Source organism: Canis lupus, chromosome 4 (assembly GCF_003254725.2).
Source record: "Canis lupus dingo isolate Sandy chromosome 4, ASM325472v2, whole genome shotgun sequence".
Taxonomy (NCBI): Eukaryota; Metazoa; Chordata; class Mammalia; order Carnivora; family Canidae; genus Canis; species Canis lupus.
This window is the reverse complement of record NC_064246.1, coordinates 929,921-951,580: the sequence shown is the minus strand read 5'-3', so window position 1 is coordinate 951,580 and position 21,660 is coordinate 929,921. Positions and strand designations below refer to the sequence as shown.

General features: G+C 37.4%; 2 protein-coding genes across 33 annotated transcripts in view; one reads left to right on the top strand and one right to left on the bottom strand.

Moving 5' to 3' along the window:
* Positions 1-21,660, top strand: part of CHRM3 (cholinergic receptor muscarinic 3) — a 502,174-nt gene that overhangs the window by 128,479 nt on the left and 352,035 nt on the right. For 25 of the 32 annotated variants that reach the window (XM_025448597.3, XM_049108904.1, XM_049108905.1 and 22 more), the window contains exon 2: positions 12,509-12,617. The exons of 4 other annotated variants lie outside the window; for them this stretch is intronic. The gene's annotated coding sequence lies outside the window, so the exon portion shown is untranslated. Of the gene's footprint in view, positions 1-12,508; positions 12,622-21,660 lie in introns of all 32 variants that reach the window. 3 more of the 32 variants (XM_049108909.1, XM_049108911.1, XM_049108910.1) reach the window with 1 other exon arrangement.
* LOC112660809 (testis-expressed protein 10-like) overlaps positions 1-21,660 on the bottom strand; it is a 41,957-nt gene that overhangs the window by 7,130 nt on the left and 13,167 nt on the right. The window contains 2 exon segments of the mRNA XM_035715422.1: positions 3,518-3,585; positions 8,742-8,852. Of these exon segments, the coding sequence (XP_035571315.1) occupies positions 3,518-3,585; positions 8,742-8,852 (179 nt within the window).

The window sequence follows — 21,660 nt, the reverse complement described above, 5'->3', positions numbered from 1 at the left end:
ATCAAAATAAAAAGCTTCTCTACAGCAAAGGAAACAATCAACAAAATTAAAAGGCAACCTATGGAATGGGAAAAGATATATGCAAGTGACATATCCAATAAAAGGTTAGTATCCAACATGTAACTTAACAAAACTCAACACCCAAAAAATAATCCAATTAGAAAATGGGCAGAAGACATGAACAGACATTTCTCCAAAGATGACATCTAGATAGCAAACAGACACTTGAGAAGATGCTCAACATCATCACGGAAATTCAAATTAAAACCACAATGAGAGGGTCACCTGTGTGGCTCAGTGGTTGAGTGTTTGCCTTTGGCTCAGGTCATGATCCCAGGGTCCTGGGATTGATTCCTGCATCAGTCTCCCTGCAGGAAGCCTGCTTCCCTGTCTGCCTGTGTCTCTCTTCTCTCTGTATGTCTCATGAAAAAGAAATAAATTTAAAAAGTCTTTAAAAATAAAAATAAAACCACAATGAGATATCACCTCAAACCTCTCAGAATAGCTAGAATAAAAATGACAAGTAAGAACAAATATTCGTGAGGATGTGGAGAAAAGGGTACCCTCATGCACTGTTGGTGGGAATGCAGACTAGTGCATCCACTATGGAAGACAATGTGGAGGTTCCTCAACATGTTAAAAATGGAGCTACCAAAAAGAAAAAAAAATATGGAGCCACCCTATGACCCAGCAATTGCACAACTATTTACCCAAAGAATACAAAAACACTAATTCAAAGGATTACATGCCCTATGTCCATAGCAGCATTATTTACAATAGCTAAGGCATGAAATTAGCCCAAGGGTTTATCGATTAATGAATCAATAAAGAAGATGTGGCATATGTATATAGTGGAATATTAGTCAGCCATGAAAAATAATGAAATCTTGCCATTTGCAACGACATAGATAGAGCTAGAGGGTATTATAGTAAGTGAAATAAATCAGTCAGAGAAAGACAAATACCGTAAGATGTCATTCATATGTGGAATTTAAAAAACAAAACAAACAGGCAAAGGGAAAAGAGAGAGAGACAAATTAAGAAATAGACTCTTAACTGTAGCCAACAAACAGATGATTCCCGATATGGGGCTCCATTTCAGGACCCTGGGATCATGATCTGAGCCCAAGGCAGATGCTTAGGAGACTGAGCCACCCAGGTGCACCAGGTGTTATTTATGTTTTCAAATTGATTTTCACTTTTATTCATTAGCTTCATGATTTTTTTTTATTTTTTCAAAATGCTGCTAATTAAAACCTTAAATAATTCTGGAGCATCTTTGAACTATTTCAAGCACTCTCATAGAAATAACATTTTGATGTATTCTCATTCCCCTTTAGGGGAGAGAACAAAGGGTTAAATTATCACAAATTTTTAGAAAAGAAAGGTGTTGTATTCCTTTTATTCCTCAGTTTTTATGTGAATTTGATAAGAAAACATACTAAGGCTTTCATAACTAAGCCATTACCATTCCATGATGGTAAATGCACTGAGGCTTATCTAACTGCCACCTTTGCTGCCCCACTGAGTGTGACCAGACTAAACAGCCCTTGCTCAGTAGCTGAGGTGCTTCCTTTCCTCACCGTTATATGCATGTCATAATGGCCGTGTTCATTTTAAGCGAACACACACGCTGACTTAACAATGATAACTCTTTAACTTTCAAAGCATTTTCACATGCATGTTACTTGATTTTATCCAGTGTAGTAGCATTGGGAAAGGGATCCCAGGCTAGATTACTATCATATGACTACATGCTGATGTCAGAATTAGCACCTACCTATCACCTGAAGAAGTCTACCAATCATATCTGGTTAAGGAACATTCCCTAAAATAGAAAATAAACAAGAATTTAAGTTATTGTGTGGTGGAAGGTAGTGAAATCTGGCCTAATCCAACCTAAGTGTGAATCACTAGTTTCCTTATCTGTAAAATGGGGCTAATATACCTATTCAACGTAGTAGGAAGGATTAGATGATACAGTCCATATTTGGCACAATTAGCATATGACCTAGCCCACGGGAGAACCTCAATAAATAGCAGTGCATAATGAAAATAATGATCTGTGGTTGTAGTAAAGCTCTCATTAATTGAAGTGTGTGGTACCATTGTTGGTGGCTGCTGAACTTGAGTAACGGCTTATTTTGAAGATACTATCTTTCTGTAAGGATGCACTCATCCATTTGAAAGTATTCTACTTTGTGTCAGGCACGATTCTAGGTGCTGGAGATGCAGGACTGAGAAAGAGCCTCTGCTCGCATGCAGCTGACCATGTAGATGGGCTTCTAGCATGTGTATCCTGGACTGCTTCTACAACTTTTCTTCCACCAAATGATTGTAGCTTTATCAGAACCTCAGTTATGGAATTCATTCAGCACCAAGTGTTTGTTGACAAGAGGATGGACAGATTAAAACTTGGCTTTGGTGAGGATGCCTGCCAATCAGTGTCAGGGGCCCAGAGTCTGCATGCTGTGGACTTAAACTCAGTTGGGAGCAATCATCTAATGGTTAATATTGGCATTATGCTCTCATCATACCTGGGGCAAAAAGCTCTTAATGCATCTTGTCTCTTCTCTCCAAAAGGAAGAGTTCATCATATTGCTGCCATGTTACTAAATTGAGAACTTCGAGTGGAGCCCATCACCAGGTGTTAGTTAAGAGACCTTTATTTTCCATCTAGTATATGTTTTTAAGTCCTTCAGATTTATTTTTCCCTCTTTGGGCCTTCTGTTGTTAGCACCCCAGACCCACACTGAGTGTGAGATTTGCTTTGTGAAAACACATTCACGTTCTTGCCAGGCAAATCTTCAGATTCTTATGTTGACCTTGGTTTTGTCTTAGGCTTTAGTAACCTTTTTTTATGGGGAGGATTATTTCTCCCTCTCATCTGTACATTTGTTTTCCTTCTTAGAGATTCCTCCCTGTAGATTTCCTGGCCTGGAGCTGCTGTGGATACTTTTGAAGCATGCTCCCTAGCATCAAGAAGTCAGCCTCATAGAAATCTGCTTTAAAGAGCACGATCATAGATTAGGCCTGAGTAGAGGTGTCACCTGGGCCTTTGGACACAGGCTGCTGCAGCTTGACTTTGACCTGTAGAGGTGCTGCCTCGCCTGGAATTGTTGATGGAGCAGATTGACTCTTTTAAGCATGATGGGTGAGCAATGTATTGCTTTCAAGCTGCGTGCCTGCTGCACATGTTAAGTACTGCTGAGACTCCATCATTACTTTACTAGGTCTGAGTCTTGGCATTGACCATCTATGGTCCATTGCTCCTGATTCCACTCTCTGCTTGGAGTCTGGGGGTCAGGATTAACCCTGGACTCATATGGCTAATCTTCATGGTTTCAAGTTTAGGTACTAAAATTCTCACTTTGAATTTGGTTTTCCAATTCCCACAGTGCAGAAAGTATTTGAGGAGAATGTGGCTTGAGTGCCCTCTCTTCAATCTCAACTATTTATTTAGATGTTCCAGCTGCAGGACATAGTTACTAGTTTTCTCATGGCTACAGCCATTGACCTCCCATGTTGAACAGTCTCCTCTGCGATGGAGAGCATAGCTTCAGGATTAATGATCAGGAGCTCTAACTGGGGAAGAGGGTGATGTGTAAAGGGAGCATTCACCAACTGGCCCTGGTAGTTAAAGATGAGGCTTCCAGCCAGTGTGTTCCTGTGTCCATCAGGAAACTGTATGCCTATGGAATTCAGTTATATCCCTCATTGTATAAAGGCATAGCTTAAGAACAGCTTAGTAATATGCATAAGATGCCTATATACCACAGGACCATTGCTTGTCCTTTGGTATCTTAATCCTGTCCTCAATATCGATTTGTAAGTGGCCTGGAAACCTACTTTCTCTAATGGAATGGAAGCCCTTCATTTTATCCACATTTAGAGTAATACTTTCCTTGCTTAAATGTGTAGGATAGGGAGGGCCCTTGCCCCGAGAGACAGCTACATGAAGCCACGCACTGAAATCCTGAATGCGTTTTGCCATAAGCAAGCCTTGCTGCCACTTTAAAGCCCCGAGGGTGTCCTCCTTCTGCCCTAAGAACACAGTATCCTATTGCCCTGAACGTTTGCTCTAGTCTTCCTTACTTAGTCAAGAGAACACTGAATATCAGCACCGAGGAATGCTTGCACATTTGTCTTTCCCTGAGCCCTGACATTAGGAAGTGCTATCACTTCCAAAGACTAAGGAACATTTGTTAGATTCGACTTTTTTTTGTAGATCTGGCTCCAAAATCTACCTGAGACATCTCTTTACCCAAAATACTAGTAAACCATCATCTTTTTTGAAAACTGTAATACTCATGAGAGGTAGCTGTGTGATTTCTGAGTCATAAATCACTTCCTTTCAAGACAAAACTAGGAAAGTGTCTAAAGGCATTCATGATGATAACCATCTAAATATCCAGGCTGGTAAGGTAAAAAGCGAAAACCCCAAAGTTAATTTCTGTGTTCTCTTGGCTGCCTTCCTTCTTACTGTGCTTCCAGGAAATCAAGGCCTTTCTAGGTGTCAGAAGCCAGCTGGTGGACTGGCTTCTCAGTACTAGAAAGTTAGCATACACTCTAACAGACAGCTTGTAAGAATTTGTGAGGAAACCTTTCCCACTTAGAGACAAATGCATATTTTGCCTTTGTTGATCTATTCTGGTAGAAAGCTTTGCATTCCATTAGTAGGTTCCATTAGGTTTTAAGATCATAATTAAACTTTTTTTTTCCCCTTTACTTTCGTTTCTTAGGCTTCAAGATGACTTTTAAGTTTGCTTTCCTAGGGCTATATCTCTGGAAGCCCTAGCAGATATCAATCAAATGACTGAGGTATTCATAGATTGCTAATTTTGCTACAGTTTGGTAGAGAAATAGCCTTTTAGGTGATCCCTGGGTGGCTCAGCAGTTTAGTGTCTACCTTCGGCCCAGGGTGTGATCCTGGAGTCCTGGGATCGAGTTCCGCATCAGGCTCCTTGTGGGGAGCCTGCTTCTCCCTCTGCCTGTGTCTCTGCCTCTCTCTCTCTCTCTTGAATAAATAAAATCTTTAAAACAAAAAAGAAAGAAATAGCCCTTTAGCTACTTCTCCAGTCTAGTTACCTCTTGGTCTAATAACAACAATTCTTTTTCTTACCATTTATCATCCATAAATTAACTTGGACATTGGCACTGATCATGGCCCCTTTTAACATGAAGGTTCAGACATCAATTCCATTTGTTCCTTAAGTTCTTCTCGTATTAAGAATGTTTAATTGAGAAGCTCTCTAATAGGGAATTAGGTGTTTTTTTAAAAAGATTTCATTTATTTATTCATGAGAGACATGCAGAGAGAGAGAGGCAGAGACACAGGCAGAGGGAGAAGCAGGCTCCATGCAGGGAGCCTGACGTGGAACTAGTTCCGAGGTCTCCAGGATCAGGCCCTGGGCTGAAGGCACTAAACCGCTGAGCCACCCAGGCTGCCCTTGGAATTAGGTTCTGAGGAATAACCTAATTCAGCTCCCAGTTTCCTACTCCACCCCAAATCCACATTGTAATTCTTTATATGCTTAGGATCTGTGATGTTGCAGTGAGTTCTGCATTTAGGCAGAGCTCTACTCCCAGGAATATTACTTTTCTTAATAAAAGAATCAGTTAGATTGGGTTTAGTTTCTGCCTTTGCCCACTAAGGGCTCTTTGGCTTTGAAATTCAGTCTGTAAGAACCTCAGCTTCTTTGAAATACCAATAGCAACAGTTTAGGAATATTGTGGAAAGAAAACAAATGTAAAGCATCCATCAAAGTGCTTGGCACACAAGTAGACATGTGAGTAATGCTGACTGCTATAATGCTCCTGCTAAAAAGGACAGGGAGAAAGAAAAGAGGAGGAGGAGGAGAAGCAGAGGAAGAAAAGAAGAAAGACAAGAGAAGGACCATGGAATGATTGAGTAATGAGATTCTAGATTGTACCATAGCCTTTTGGGAGGGTTTTCCCAAGTATCTCTTTTTTTAACTTAATAGCTGTCATCTTCCATGTGATCACAAAGGGTGATGAGAGTCTCTGAAAGGTTTTTTTTTTTTTTTTCAAGAGGATGCCAATAGAAAGTGCTTCCTACCTTTTCTCTCTTGGCCCTTTGCCCTAACTTTCCACTGTCTTTCTGCATTAGTTAACCTCCACACTGCCCCTCCATCAAAAGGCTAGGCCACTTCTCCACCATTATGACAGCTGTGATTCATAAGAGAATGCTTTATCCGCAGCCTGCCAAATGGATGTTTCAACCCAATCAGATAATATTGGGGTTAGACTTAAAATTTAAATTAAGCTAGACTCTGCTATCTCTGTTTTGTATGTTACATATGAAAAATTTACTGATTTTTGTCTAGTAAATTTAACTGTCCCTTTCTTAAAATTAATAGAAAAGACTAACTGGAACATCAAGAAAGCAAATGTAGAATAAGGATGGAAGTTAATTGTGACTACCACTAGTCTTTAAAGTTTAATAGCCAATAAATATAAACATGAAGTGACAGTTGCCTCATTACAAATGTAAACACATATAAACCTACCCAGTAGCAATTTAAAACAAACTTAGAAATACACCTTCTACTTTGGTGATGTCTGAGCCTTTTTCAGCAAGGCTATTGTTCATTTTGATTTATTATTTCCTACCTTAACACTATTGCTGCCCAGTGGAGTTACTAAAATAGTTAATTCTCATGAAAATTAGAGTCCTAAGAGAGAAAGATAAGTACCCATCAAATTTCTTTTCGATAGTGGGAAACATAACTAAGATGTGTATTTTCATCCAGAATATCATTGTGTGCCCTGGGCATTGCCATTAGTGTGCTTAAGCCATGTGTATATCAGATCCGTGGATCTCTGGGCATAATCATTGTATGAGAGAAAAGCCACCCACTCACGCAGAAGGAACTGCTTCTGATTCCTGGATGATCAGGTTTCATTGTTACACAATCAAGATCACTCTTTTGTACTTTCTTTCATAGAAGATGCTTTTGATTAAACAGATTTCTTTAAATTTCTGTGGCTTTGTTCCGTTATAATGCAATGAGAATAAGAGAACATCAGTTGCCTCGTGAGTGAGTGACACAGGTTAAAACTGCCTTCAGTCTGAGAAGATGAGCTGTTAGCTGGAAATCCTCCGGCAGAGTTAGCTTTCAGGTCCTGTCTGAGCACAAATCAACAGGTTTTCGAGCTTCAGCTGTTGCTTTTGTCAAATGTTGTCTCCCTTTCTGGGTGATGACTTTTGTCATTATCTTTTATGTGGTTTCGCTAAAACAGTGCACTCTCTATATGAAATATATATAAATCTTCCTACTGCAGGAGTCAGCACCATCATCTGTTGATTACTTATGCTAATTGGCAAATATTAAGGTAAACTTGTCTATTTTAGTAGATAGTTTAAATGACTCCATTTCAAAGAGAACTTAGTTTCAGTAATTCGTGTTTTTTTAAACCCACAGCTAAATGTTTACGTTTCCAAGAGCAAAATAAGTAGACAAACAAATACCTTTTAGTAAAACAACAGTGAGCATTCTCCTGCTCAGAGAAAAAGTGAGATTTCAAATGTGGAGGAGTCTGGGATGTTACCCCCACTTTTAAAAATGTAGACATGTGGGATCCCTGGGTGGTTCAGCGGTTTAGCACCTGCCTTTGGCCCAGGGCCTGATCCTGGAGTCCCGGGATCCGTTCCCGCATCGGGCTCCCTGCATGGAGCCTGCTTCTCCCTCTGCCTGTGACTCTGCCTCTCTCTCTCTCTCTCTCTCTCTGTCTATCATGAATAAGTAAATTAAAAAAAAATCTAAAAAAAAATGTAGACATGTCTGCTTTTTTAAAAACATAAATTGAATTCAAGCAAGTTTGCACTTTTTTGAAATTCAGTTTATTTCAGAAAAGTTAGCTATAATCACAGTCTTATCTAAATCATAGTGTCTTCCAGATTATTATTCACTCACATGAAATTATCTGTAATTTTAATGAGCCTATCATAGCTTTTTATATTCTGTGTTTATAGATACATATTCTTATGTTAGCATAACTTCCATACTTATTATTATAGCAAGCAAAGCATAATATAAGTTTCAGGATATAACATTCCACAGTAATAAACTGTTTCCCTTTTGTTGGGTTATAATAATAGTAGTAACAATAACTATCACTTAGTGATGCCTAAGCAGTTGAGCGTCTGCCTTCCCCTTGGGTTGTGATCCTGGAGTCCCGGGATCGTCTCCCATTGGGCTCCCTGCATGGAGCCTGCTTCTCCATCTGCCTGTGTCTCTGCCTCCCTCTCTCTTTGTCTCTGATGAATAAATAAATAAAATCTTTAAATAAAAAGTTACTACTTATTGACTATTTACACAGTAAGTATTCTGTTAAAAGCTTCTTTTAACAAAATAGACACCAAGCTTAGTTTGTTAAGTAGAAATGCCTAGAATTTGATATATGTAAGGTTCCACCTCTGTGTGACATTAATCAAGAAAGAACTTCCTATTCTTTGCTCATTTTTAACTTACTCCTCTGAAAAAATTAAAACTGGAAATAGGTTGACCTTGAGGTTGTACCTCCCAGAGTCACACATTTCAAAAAGTGGGAAAGATCGTAATTGAGGACTACTCCTGAACTTGATTTGCCCAAATCTGTAAGATGAAGAGATGTATACTATTTTGTCCATATTTCCAAATGGATTTCCAGGATAATTAAGCAGTAGGTGCCCCCCAAGAATGTGCTAACTGTTCAATTTTTACACACCAGATCCTTACCAGCTTTGCTTTTGCATTCTTCTTCTGTTCATTCTTCATTTCTTCTTTCAACAAATAACAGATGTCTTGTGCACCGAGCATTTCTGAATCGCTATTATATTCAGGTTGCAGCTGGCATGAAAGAGGTGTTGTCTGGTCAACAAGAGTCAAAAGACTTGGGTGTGGTCTCTGCTGCTAGGCTAGTAGTAGGCAGGCAGAAATGTCTGTGGTGTGTGTGTGTGTTACATATCTGTCTTCTGCATGAGACTATAGTGGTCATTTTGATATCATGGTATCAGTGAAGATAATCAAGATACAATCTCCTGGGAAAGACACATATTAACAAAGAATACACTATGACTTATAGTGTTAGGCTTATGCACAAAAGGTTGTGGCTGTATAATTCTGCCCAAGGGATTCAGGGTGGCAACAAAATTCACTACTGAATTAAACATTTTTTTTCAAGCCAATACCAATTTATCAGTGATATTAGAAAAGAGCTCAATGTTAAAAAGTGTAATCTACCCAAAGAAAGCAGAAAATGCCAAGTCAGGAGAGACCTACATTCCAGTAATCCTTTTCTTATAGCTGTCATTGTCATGGTGGATGGATGAGTGTTAGCACAGGAGGGTGGGAAAGTAAGCAGAGGTAGATCTGAGAGAAGGTGGGAAGCTGGTAAATATCACATACTTCCCACGTGACAGGCAATATGCTGGACATTCTATGTACCTTTTTTCTTCTAAGTTTTGAATAACCCTGTTTTAGAGGTGGTGGAAATGAGACTTTGAATTTGAAGTTGTTCAAGGTCATACAGCAAGAAAATGGTGAATTTGGTGTTCAGAGCCAAGTCTTCGAGATCAGAATCTCTCCCCTCTTCACCAAGATGCAGTTAGTAGTTAAATGGAAAACCACATCAATGGCTTCTCATTTATTTGTTTTTTTTTAAGATTTTAAAAAATTTATCCATGAGAGACACACAGAGAGAAGCAGAGATGTAGGCAGAGGGAGAAGCAGGGAGCCCAATGTGGGACTCAACCCCCGGACCCTGGATCACAACCTGAGCTAAAGGTGGATGCTCAACCACTGAGCTACCCAGATGCCCCTATTTCAGTGTAATTAATTTCTGTGAAGATAAATTTTTGGGATTTTGTTCTGCATTGTCTCAAACTTCATTGACAGTACAACATGGATGTTCTACAAAACTTATTTTAATTTTCTTTGATGTCTTTCAAATGTAAATGTTTCCTCTTCATAAAGATAGCATGGTTTTCCATGGGCCACAGAGCAGATTATTTTTAATAAGACTTATAAATTATTTTTTTGTTTTTTAACTTATATTTAAAGGCTAGTTAATATACAGTGTAATATTAGTTTTTGGTATACAATTTAGTGATTCAACACTTACATGCAATACCCAGTGTTCATCACAACAGTTTCTTCTTTATAGGCATTATGCTGTGTTTGTTTACCTTCATCACCCCTTTATCCATCCTTAGATATGGCTAGTGAGAACATCTTGGCCCATTGGAAAATGACACCTATCCTGGTGGCCAGCTTTCTCCATCCATCCGCATCGGCCCAGCCTGTGTGCCAGATTGAATGTGGTGGAGTCTAACCTCCTTTCTGGCGTCTCTTCCAGGGAAAAGCCCATTGCCCCTCCCAAACAAGCTTGGCCATGATCAGTTGTTGCATTGCCTTTGGGACTCCCCGTCTTATGAGAGGATTGGATTCCCACCACTTGCTTACGGTCTGCCCGATAGCGTGCTCTTTCTCTAATATTATCCCCTCCAAAAGAAGGGTTAACAATTCTCTAGACCAGAAACCAGATAACCATTTCAATAAAAGGTCTTATAGTCTATATTTTAGACTCTGCGAGTCATGCTATTTGTCACAACCTCTCAACTCTGCCATTGTAGTGTGAAAGCAGCCCGAGACTATGTAAATGAATGGCTGTGGCTATGTTCCAATAAAACTTTATTTATAGACTTTGAAATTTGAATTTCAAATAATTTGCATGCTTCTTTTGATTCCTTTCAACGATTTAAAAATGTAAGACCCATTCTTAGCTCAAAAACAGACAGCAGGCTGCAGTTTGCCAGCCTCTGCTCTAGACACTGCACCACAGTACTCACTGCTTCTTCAGCAGGGTCATTTTGGGTCTGACTGTTGGAGTCTCTGAATGTAACTTTTTCTACAGCATCTCCAATCCAAAGAAACTTTTCCTAGTTCCTTCCTGGAGCCTTTAGTCATTTCTGTTTGCTCCTGCCTTTGTGCCAGGGAAGGACAGCATGAAGGGATCTGGCATAGGGGAAGGTGCTTAGGTTCTGTTAGCAAGCTGGTATCTGATCTGAGCATGAAAGGTGAATTCTTTTCCTCTGGAAAATTTCTTTGTTCTTAACCTTTTGCTGTTCTTCAGGAATCTCTTTGATTGAAGAAAAATTAAACTGACTGCTAATTAATTTGTAATTCTTTGAGGGAACATATATGAGTATAATTCACATGATTTTTCAAATTACTTATTCTACTTTTTTTCTCTTGAGATCATGTTGCAAACAGGAAGATAACTTTGACAAGTAAATGAAAGGATTGATGAAACAAAAAATGTGAATTTAGACAAAAAATATATGCCAATTCCTACTTTTGTTGTTGCCATTTACTTGTTCATTTACTTAGCAAATATTTACATGTGCCAGGCACTAAATCCCAAAATGAAATTTCACTTTATAGCTCCACATACGGTGATGAGCAGAGTACCATGCTTATCTTCCAGAGAACTACAGGGGAGGCAGAGATCAATGAAATTCATCTTTCTATGATCTTCTTGGTATCTGTTACTCATATTGTGGGACATACGGGGTACAAGTAAGTGTAGGATGAGACATGTGCCTGCACACTCCACATGGTATGTTGAAAGAGGTCAGAGTCTGGGCCCAGTTGCTCTACTCTTCTGAGCCCTAAATGTTGTAAATGACATTATCTATGTTGCAGCTTTGTTGTGAAGCCAAAAAAACCCCCAAAAAACTATCATTCAGAGACATGATATAATGTTTGGTATGTAGGCCTTAAAAAGTATTCCATATACTTAGGGTGTTAAAAATGCCCTTTGTTTTGTCCTTTTTATTATTTATTTTAGAGAAAGAGAGAATGTGAGGGGCTGTGGGGAGAGGCAGAGAGAGGAGAGAGAGACAATCTTAAGCAGACTCCATGCCCAGCAGAGGGCCTGATGTGGGGCTTGATCCTACGATCTTGAGATCATGACCTGAGCTGAAACCTAGAGTCAGACACTTAACTGACTGAGCCACTCAGGCATCTCTGTTTTATTCTTTGTTGGTAAATGTATAGCCTTCAGTAATGTTATACCAATTTACACTAAATTTACTACTTTCTAATCAGACTTATTTGTTGACTGCATAGTGCATTTCCATGGCTATACTATGCATTGTGGGGAAAACAGAGATGTGTGCATTAAGGCCCTTCTGCTGGATGTCAAACTTTTTTTTTTTTTTTTAAGATTTATTTATTCATTCATGAAAGACACACACAAAGAGAGAGAGAGACAGAGACACAGGCAGAGGGAGAAGCAGGCTCCCTGCAGGGAGCCTGATGCGGGACTTAATCCCAGGACTCCAGGATCATGCCCTGGGCCGTAGGCAGACGCTTAACCACTGAGTCACCCAGGCATCCCTGTCAAACATTTTTCTTAATGCTGTAGGTTGGAAAGATACTCTTGTATGAATGATATAAAATAACACTTACTGACTTTGTTCTCTCTTTGTGTGTCTTTTTAGATCTGAATAGTGATGGCACATATTTCAGTCTGAATTTTGTTCAGTGAGCTGTGGATTGATGGAACTATAAATGTTCCCGTCCTGATGTACACCTCGAGGGCCTGCACTAGTAGGTATTTTCTACTCAGTATCATTTACATAGTTACATATTGAGATCTTCAACAGAGTATATATTTATAATGAAAAAACGTGCAAGGTAAAGGTGTTCATGTTGCTGTTATGAATGTATTTAGATTCTAGTTATGTGCCAACCAACTGCAAAATGAAAGAACAGGTTAAAATGCATCTGTTATGTATGTGTATGTCTATTTGTATGGTAATATATATGCATTTTCATAGCAGAGCTTAGGAGTATAGAATTTTACCTCTCTTTTAACTGAGAAAAAATTTTATTGGGAAGTTTCAATGCCTTTTGGTTCTGTAATATCATATAAGTGTGGCAATATAAGCATAAAAATTTTACCTAATGTATTGAAGGGGTTTGATTTTATTGTAGTTTTAAACAACAAGATTTGTGATAACGCTTCCACTTACACATGTGTCCTATGGTAAATGATAGGTGATGTTTATAGTGTCATGAAAAGGGAGTTATACTATGTCAGAAAACCTTACTTTTATCATATGACTAGTTCCTTAGGTTTCCAGGCCTCAGTTTTCTCCATCTGCAAAATGAGAGGAAGAATTTCTGCTTTACCTAATTAATAAGATTATAGATCCAGTGAGATAATAATATGAAATTATTAGTTAACCACAAACGCCATTAAAAAATCCCATCTAGGTCAGCTGTGACTGACCTGTATTTCAATTAGGGAGTTGGACAACAGTTGTGATCATACTTTGCTTTTTTTTTTATTTTTTAAATTTAAATTCTAGTATTGTTAACAGACAGTATAATATTAGTTTCTGGTGTACAATTAGTGATTCAATACTTCATATGTCACCCATTGCTCATCACAATAAGTGCACTCCTTAATCCCCATATACTTTGCTTTTTAAGGTGGTTAATACAGCTTGATATTTTGTGTAGTATTCCCCTAGAATATAAAATCATACCTAATTTTAATTCATGACTCAAATTATTTTTTTTGTATTTGAGAAAATTGTGTTTAAATTTTGAGAAATGAGAGAAACATGTTTTTCAATGCACACTGGACACCCAATCCCTAACTATAAGAATTAGGTTTCTGCTTCTGATCTCCAGAATAGTCACTTATTAGACTTAATTTTGGGAATTTAACTTGGAGGAAAAAAGATACATTAGATACTTTTTATCTAATGTATATGGTAATTATGTAAACTATGTAATATAGTTTATTTTCAGGATACTAAGGACATGATGTAGAAATCCAATCAGATATTATTTGTATGGTTTAATATATTTAATTCCTTTCTACTGCACTCTCTTCAGTACCTCATATGAACATTCTCTTTTGCTAACAGAATACAGCTACTCAGTTTAAAAAATTGAAAATAAAAATCTTAACAAATATATTTAATTAGATTGAGAAAGACTTTTTTCACTAAAATTAAACAAGTTGTTATATAACGAGGCCAATTCAATGAGACTGGTTTGAAAATTTTTCTCTAGAAATTGGATATGATTATTATTGAAGAGCCAATGGTTTATTACATAGTGTTTGCATTTAGGTGAAAAAAAAAACCTTAATAACAGGTAACATATATTCACTAGGTAATATTGTAGCATAGTCCTTAAGTATGGATGGCTGTCAAGAGTCAGACTGACACCTGACTGGAGTTGCAAGCCAATTCTTTCATTTTCCAGGTTTGCAACGTTGGACGAATCACTTAATCTCTTTGTGCCTTTGTTTGCTCGTTCGTAAAATAAATCTAATGATAAGAATATTTATCTCACAGGGTTGTTGTATGGATTGCGTGAGTTACTAGAGTCAAGTGATTAGGAGTGCTGTGTGGTGCTTAGTAACCAATCAGTATTAATGGTTATTATTTACTAGATGAATGTGGGATTGTGGTGACCATCACAGATTTTGGAATCCAAAAGCTCTAGGTTCAAAACCATTTGTTAATTTATGGTGGTACTGAACCTTTTGAAGTCTCCGTTTCTGGAGGGAAGAAAAGGAAATAATTAAAATATATTTCATACTGCTTTGGTTACGATGGTTTACTAGAGCATCTGGCAAGGAATGGTAAACAATTCCCTGCATCGAGAGCTGTGAAGATATAATTACAAATTATTACATAATGTAGTTTTAAAGTAATTTTTAAAAAATCTGGATGCCATATATAAGTTATGTTTGCATTTTATGATTTGATTTAACTTATTCATTTGTCTTTTTTGAAATTCTGGATCTAGCAAAGTAAATTTTATAATTAGGCACATTTCTAAAGTTCCCTAAATATAACATATGGCAAGAAGGACATTTTCAGAATCAGAGAATATCTCATTTATGTCTTCATTTTATGTATTTGAAGATTAGAATATCTCAGTGACTATATTTTGACATTCTTTTTAGCTCAAGAACTTATAGTTGTATGTTGAAATTTAGTAATAATAATGGTGAGTACCATCTACTGAGCTAGTTATTGTGCAGTGGGGTTTCATCTCAAATTATGCAACATCATCATGTCATCTTCACAGCAGCTGTTCAAGAACAGCCTTATCATCTTCTTTTACAAAGGATAATATGCGTTTTTTATAATATGCGTTGCACACTACTGATTTACATGCATACTTACATAACCTAAATTTGTAACAGCCTCATCACTTTGGGATGGGTGTATACATATGAAGGCATATCCTATTTTATGAAAGTAGAAAACTAATTTGACTTTTGAAATAAAATTTTGAAAATATAAGCTTCAGATTTTCAGCCATGTTTATTTCTTGACCTAGAAAATAAATAGCTTATAAAATTATAATTCATAATATTCTTTCTTTTATCCTTCTGCAACAACTGATATGAATAAAAATGAGAATATGCATTTATTTGAGATATGTCCTCAGTGATAGATGCAAGCAGGTGTTAGTTTTAAGACTGGACAATTTATCCTTAGTAATATCTCATTCAACATATTGTCTTATGTCTTATTTTTTTCATATGAATGGTCAGTGTAAATGCCATGAAATCAGCATGTGTTTCATAGTGAACTCGATTGCTTTCACAAAACTGAGACTAAACTCTTGGTCTCAGTGAATGTGTCCTGTACACCAGGCACCTCACCAAATGGTTTTACATTAATTATTTCTTTTCGCTCAATTAGTTGAAAAGAATTTGCTGACTTTTCTCATATTTTGCTTTTCTCTCCCATGGACAGATATTAAAGTATTTTACTGTCTCTTAGATATGCACTCAACAGATCTGTTTCCTCCAACAAGGAACCATAAATGCAGTAAAAAAAATAAGCCTGAGAAACAGAGATAGCTTTGAAGAAGCAGTGGTTTTAAGATTTGCTTTTAAATAAAGAAGATATATTTTTTTTAAGATTTTACTTATTTATTCATAAGAAACACACACACACACACAGAGAGCGGGGGGGTGGGGGCAAAGACACAGGCAGAGGGAGAAGCAGGCTCCATGCAGGGAGCTCAATGTGGAACTCGATTCCGAGTCTCCAGGATCACGCCCTGGGCCCAAGGTGGCGCTAAACCGCTGAGCCATCCGGACTGCCCTAAAGAAGATATTTATAATATTTGGAAATCATTTAAAATTTTAGGGGACTAAATAATCTGAAAGGAAATCATGTTTTAAATTATATTAAATATTTGAACTGGAGAACTCGAGTATTCCCTTTATTCATTCAACAAATATTTCTGGACCTCCTTCTGTGCAGTAGGCGCTAAGGCTGTGAACAAGAAACAAAATTCCTGTTTTCATGGACTTTTCTAGGTAGCCTCTGGGGAGTGTGGAGCAGAAAGTATGGAGGAGGACGTAAAGGGTAGATGTGTATATGTATATATATACATATATATAACTTATTTATATATAATTTATTTATAGTGATATATCATTAAATATATGTAATACAAATAGTAATAAATTTAACTTTACATAAAAGCAGTTGCTTTCTATAGCAAAAATAATTCTTTTGTTGAATTTTCTCTAAAGCATTGTTTTAGGTTACAAAGTTGGAAATTCTTATTCACCAAAACTTCATATTCTGATCAATTCCAGAAATGAACATTTTGATAAACTATCACAATCTTTGTTTACAAATGGTTCATGTGTTTCCTATCTTGTTTTCCTTATTCATTGTAAGATTATTTGTAGGTGCTCCAGAATCTAAAGGAGAAATCCTCAGGACTATTTTTGCATCATCAGATTGCTTCGAGAGTGGTTATGGGGACCAAGGGGGGCTGAAAATTTGCACACACTGAGACCCAAATGGGAAAAAAACAACACAGAAGAAAAGCAACTCCAATCTTTTATTCTTCGATCACAGTTGAAGTTCTCTCTCTGCTAAAGCATGGAGTCGAGTGGCTGTGTTGCACTTGTGTTACCTAATCATGTGAAAGTTGGTTGTAGAACCACAGTCATTGATTCATATACATTACCTAATTAAAAATGTAGTATCAGATGTGCAGAGCTTGTGACAAAAGGAACAAGTAATAAATTGGGTAAACAAAGTATTAGCCATGCACTGTGCTGAGCCAGTGAGTCAATCATTTTTAGTGATTTTTGGATGTGATATAATGACCTTTTAAGCTCAGCAAATAAGTGTATGTTAAACTCTGATTACTTAGATTGCAGGGATAGATAAAGTAGCCCATTCCTGTTGGGGGGAAATGAAAAACATCATAACCATGCCTCCCTTTAAAAAACATTCCTTTTCTTTTCATGAAGCAGAGCTTTGTGTTTGAAAACTTACCTACTTTCAGGGTTCTCTGAGTATATGATTTTGGTAGCTTTCCCAAATCAAGATCACTTAACTTCCATGCCATTGATGTAAAAATCAGTGCTTGATACAAAATGTGACAAAAGATTTTATAGCCATTCTTGATAGTGGATTTTTAAATCTAGCTTTTTAAAAATAACATAGATTTAAAAATAATGTAGTCAAATGATAATATCTGATGGCTTTTTGACATGGGGCCCAACATGATCTCGGGGTCAGCTGCATTAAGCTCCACGCTCAGCTCACAGTCTACTTGATATTCTCTCTCTCTCTCTCCCCCTCCCTCGATTGTGTGTTTTCTCTCTCTTTCTCAAATAAATAAATAAATCTTAAAAAGAAAAAAAAAAAAAAGAATGTCAGAATCTTCTTCAATTCAGCTATAGATGCATCTCCACCTTCCTTAAGGAGGAAGCACATATGATAAGTTGCAAGATAGAAATAATAAGTCTTAAGGCAAGGAAAAACCCATTGTATAGGAGTTCGAGGTTGTTTATTTCAGTCTTGTTATAACTCTCAGTGGGGAATTAACACAAAGTGGGGTACAAAGGAAGAAGCAAATAAATGATCGTTGAGTTAGAATGATGCTTCCTAGTTTCTTTGAAGAGATAAACTACAAGCTTAGACTGTATTACCAAAATTTTATTTTTTTAACTTTAAAAAGTAACTGAATCATAGACTTTAATCTTATTCTTTCCTTTCTGCCATGGGCCAGGAGATCCTCAGGGGCTGTGTAGAGTGGGGAAAAGCCACTTAATTAGTAGAGAGAGCTCTCTCCCTTTGTTCAGATTCTGTTTGCCAGCTAATGAGTAAGGCAACTGAATCACATCACTCCTGACACTCAGATTTCTGTGTTCAGCTGGCTGCTGAACAAAAAACTAGGCTTTCCATCAGAGTTCTCTGTCAGGGTTGGTCAGACTTCAAGAGAGACCCTGAGTTGATCATAATCAGCTTAGTAGATTGCCGGCAGCATTTTTAGATGAAACACGAGAAAACAAAAAAGGCCCGAGTATATCCCATCATTACTTTTTATAAAGCCTTTGTTTCATTTATATTTGTGTATAGATGTGTTAAAGATAAAGTGTGTTTATTATTGGGAGCCACAGTCAAAAAAGTTAGAAAACTGCTATTACTCATCTAATCCCCTCTCCTTCTTCTAAATTCTGTCTTCTTAATTTGTCCTTTTTAGTCCATACATTTTTCAAAATCTTCATTTCAGTAATTCCTTTATATCAGTGTAGATAGTTTCTTATTCCTCAGTATCTCTCTCATGATAGCCAACACTTAGTACAGAGATCCCTGGGGTGCTCTGTAAATGTCATTTGAAGTAAGGAGTTAATGGCATTCAGACAGCAGTTACAATTTTATAAACCCAAATTTGAATTTAATTTTTAATCCCCGCTTACTCCTCCCCTAGTACCTGTTATGACCACTGGTGCAGTTCCCCGTTGGAATTCCTCACCTCTTTAACTGAAGTGAGTGATCAGTCCAAATGACTTCATGTCCCATTTTTAAAAAATTTTTATTTATTTATGATAGTCACACAGAGAGAGAGAGATGCAGAGACACAGGCAGAGGGAGAAGCAGGCTCCATGCACCGGGAGCCCGACGTGGGATTCGATCCCGGGTCTCCAGGATCACGCCCTGGGCCAAAGGCAGGCGCTAAACCGCTGTGCCACCCAGGGATCCCGACCTCATGTCCTATTAAACAATCCTATTCTTGGGGTGCCTGGCTGGCCCAATCAGGTGAACATCTGACTCTTGATTTCAGTTCAGGTCAAGAACTCAGGATCCTGAGATTGAGTCCCGCATGAGGCTCTACTCTGGGCATGGAATCTGCCTAAGATTCTCTCTCTCCCTCTGCCCCCCATCCTGTGCTCACTCTCTCTGTCTCTCTCTTAAATCCAAATAAAACCAATCCTATTCTTTAGCCTGACGTGACTACTATTTGGTCCTGTGATTTTATACCTAAACTATTACAATTAGCATTGTAATAGACTTGGACTCCAGCATTACTCCCTCTGGTATGTTATTGCTTTTGCTGTTGGAATCCTTTCTAACACAGAATTCTGAATATTTTACTCTTTGTGCAAACATTCCCCATAGCCCTTTGCCTTGAGATTAAAATCCAGGCACATTTCAGTGAGAAGAAGCGGCCCTCCTGTAAATTCTCTAAATATATCCAGCTCCACCCACTCACACAGCTAACATTTGAGCTCGGGTTGGTATTCTCAGCTATTACACATATTAAGATCTTTTGTGTTACTGGGCCACAAGCCTGGACTAGCCTCTGTTCTCCTCTTTGCCTAGAATGCCTTCACCTTCTGTTATGCCTGGAAAATGCCAACACATCCATTAAGATATTGTTCCAAGTTTTTTGCCAAATGTAAGAATTCTGAGTCCCCTGAGTCTGCTTCTCTGCCATTACTTACTAAGTATTTATGGAACTGAAATCCTTCACTGTATGTTCATCTTCCTGGCCCTAATTGGACTCTTAAGCTTCTCTTGCATCTGTGTTGCCAAGTTCCCTTTGCAATCCAAGATAGAACATGTCACAGTGCTGAGCCCTAGCAGGATGCTCAGTCCACACTGGCTGAGTGAATTCTTGTGCCAGAAACATCTAAGATATCTGCCAGTCCTCTTTCACTGATATGGCCCTCCTTCTTATCCCCACTCTATCACTGGGATAGTTCTTGCTGACCTCATAATAAGTATGACATAAAATGATAATCACCATAACCATTCTCCATCACTTTCTCTAAATCTGTGAGTTTTATAATACATGAAAAGGTTGTATAAGAAAAGCAGTATGTCTCCATTATTCACAGTCCATGGAAATACCTTGATAACCAGTTGATACTCTGGACCTGGATTAAGATCATTTTACATGGATTCACCAGTTTATATTACTACAGTATATTTCCTAAAGAAAAGTTCCAATATGGGCACAAATGCTTATTTAAATACTAGCATTTAAAATCAGATCTTGAGGGGCACCTGAGTGGCTTAGTCGTTAAATGTCTACCTTTGGTTCAGGTCATGATCTCAGGGTCCTGGGATCGAGCCCCATATAATGAGCAGGGAGCCTGCTTCTCCTTCTCCCTCTGCCTCTCTGCCCCCCCCCCTTTGTGTGCACACTCTGTTGCACATGCTATCTCTCTCTTTCTCTCTCTCAAATAAATAAATAAAATCTTTAAAAATATAAAACATAAAGATAATAACATCAGATCTTTGATTTCATCTTAACCTTGATCCTAACCTTGACCTTGAACACTGTTTACAAAATATTTTCCCTGGTTGCTTTATTATAATCAAAAGTTTGTAATTAAATGCCAACAACTGACAGTTTAACAACCGCATCAGAGTTTAACATCAAATTGTGGGGGGCTGACTTTTTTAAATATAAAATTTTCTTTGTAAGATTTCAAAGAAAACTAGGAAGAATTTCAAGAGAGAGCATAGTGACTGGTTTATTTTGGTAAAGACATACCTGTTATAGGAAGCTAATCAACATTTCTTGTGTCTGAATTGATGACATTGTTACATTTCACTGGAAGGCCATAATAGCATATGTTTAATAAGGGAAAGTATTGCATTGATTTTATAACTGTAGATATATATATATATATATATATATATATATATATATGGCACTATTCCAATGACTATGATGTGCCTTAATCACATTTTTCCCCTTTTTTGTTATTGCAGAACTCAGTTCTTATACAGTTGATCATTTCCAGTGTGTCATCCAAATCCATCATTAAGGAGTAATAAAACATTTCATGGCTCTTTTGTTTTGAAATGAACAGCAGTGGATGTCACATTGCATTTTTCCAAGTAAATTTAAGAGTGATGGATAAACTAACTATATACCATTTATTTGGAAGAAAAAGTACAAATGGGGAGGTATAGTAACTTGTATGCAAAAATTCTCTGGGACCAAAAATTTATGTATGCAAAGAACAGGAAAAAAATATTGAGAAATGTTTTGTGTTGTAAAAAAAATTAAACAATACCCTTATAAAAGCACATTAATTAGAAAATATATCAATACTTCTATTTCTCAGTTAAGAAATTTTTAGAAACGTTAGGGAAAGAAATACTGTTGAACTGTTTTTGCTAAACCTTTCTTTAATGTATTCTGCTGTTTTATTATAACTCAGAGGCTGAGTGATGTTTTTATGGGCGTTAATTTTCCCATATTTTTATAAACTTTAAAATACAAAAAAAGATCCAAAAAGTAATACAAAACACCTCTAATCTTACCACTGAAAAACTCC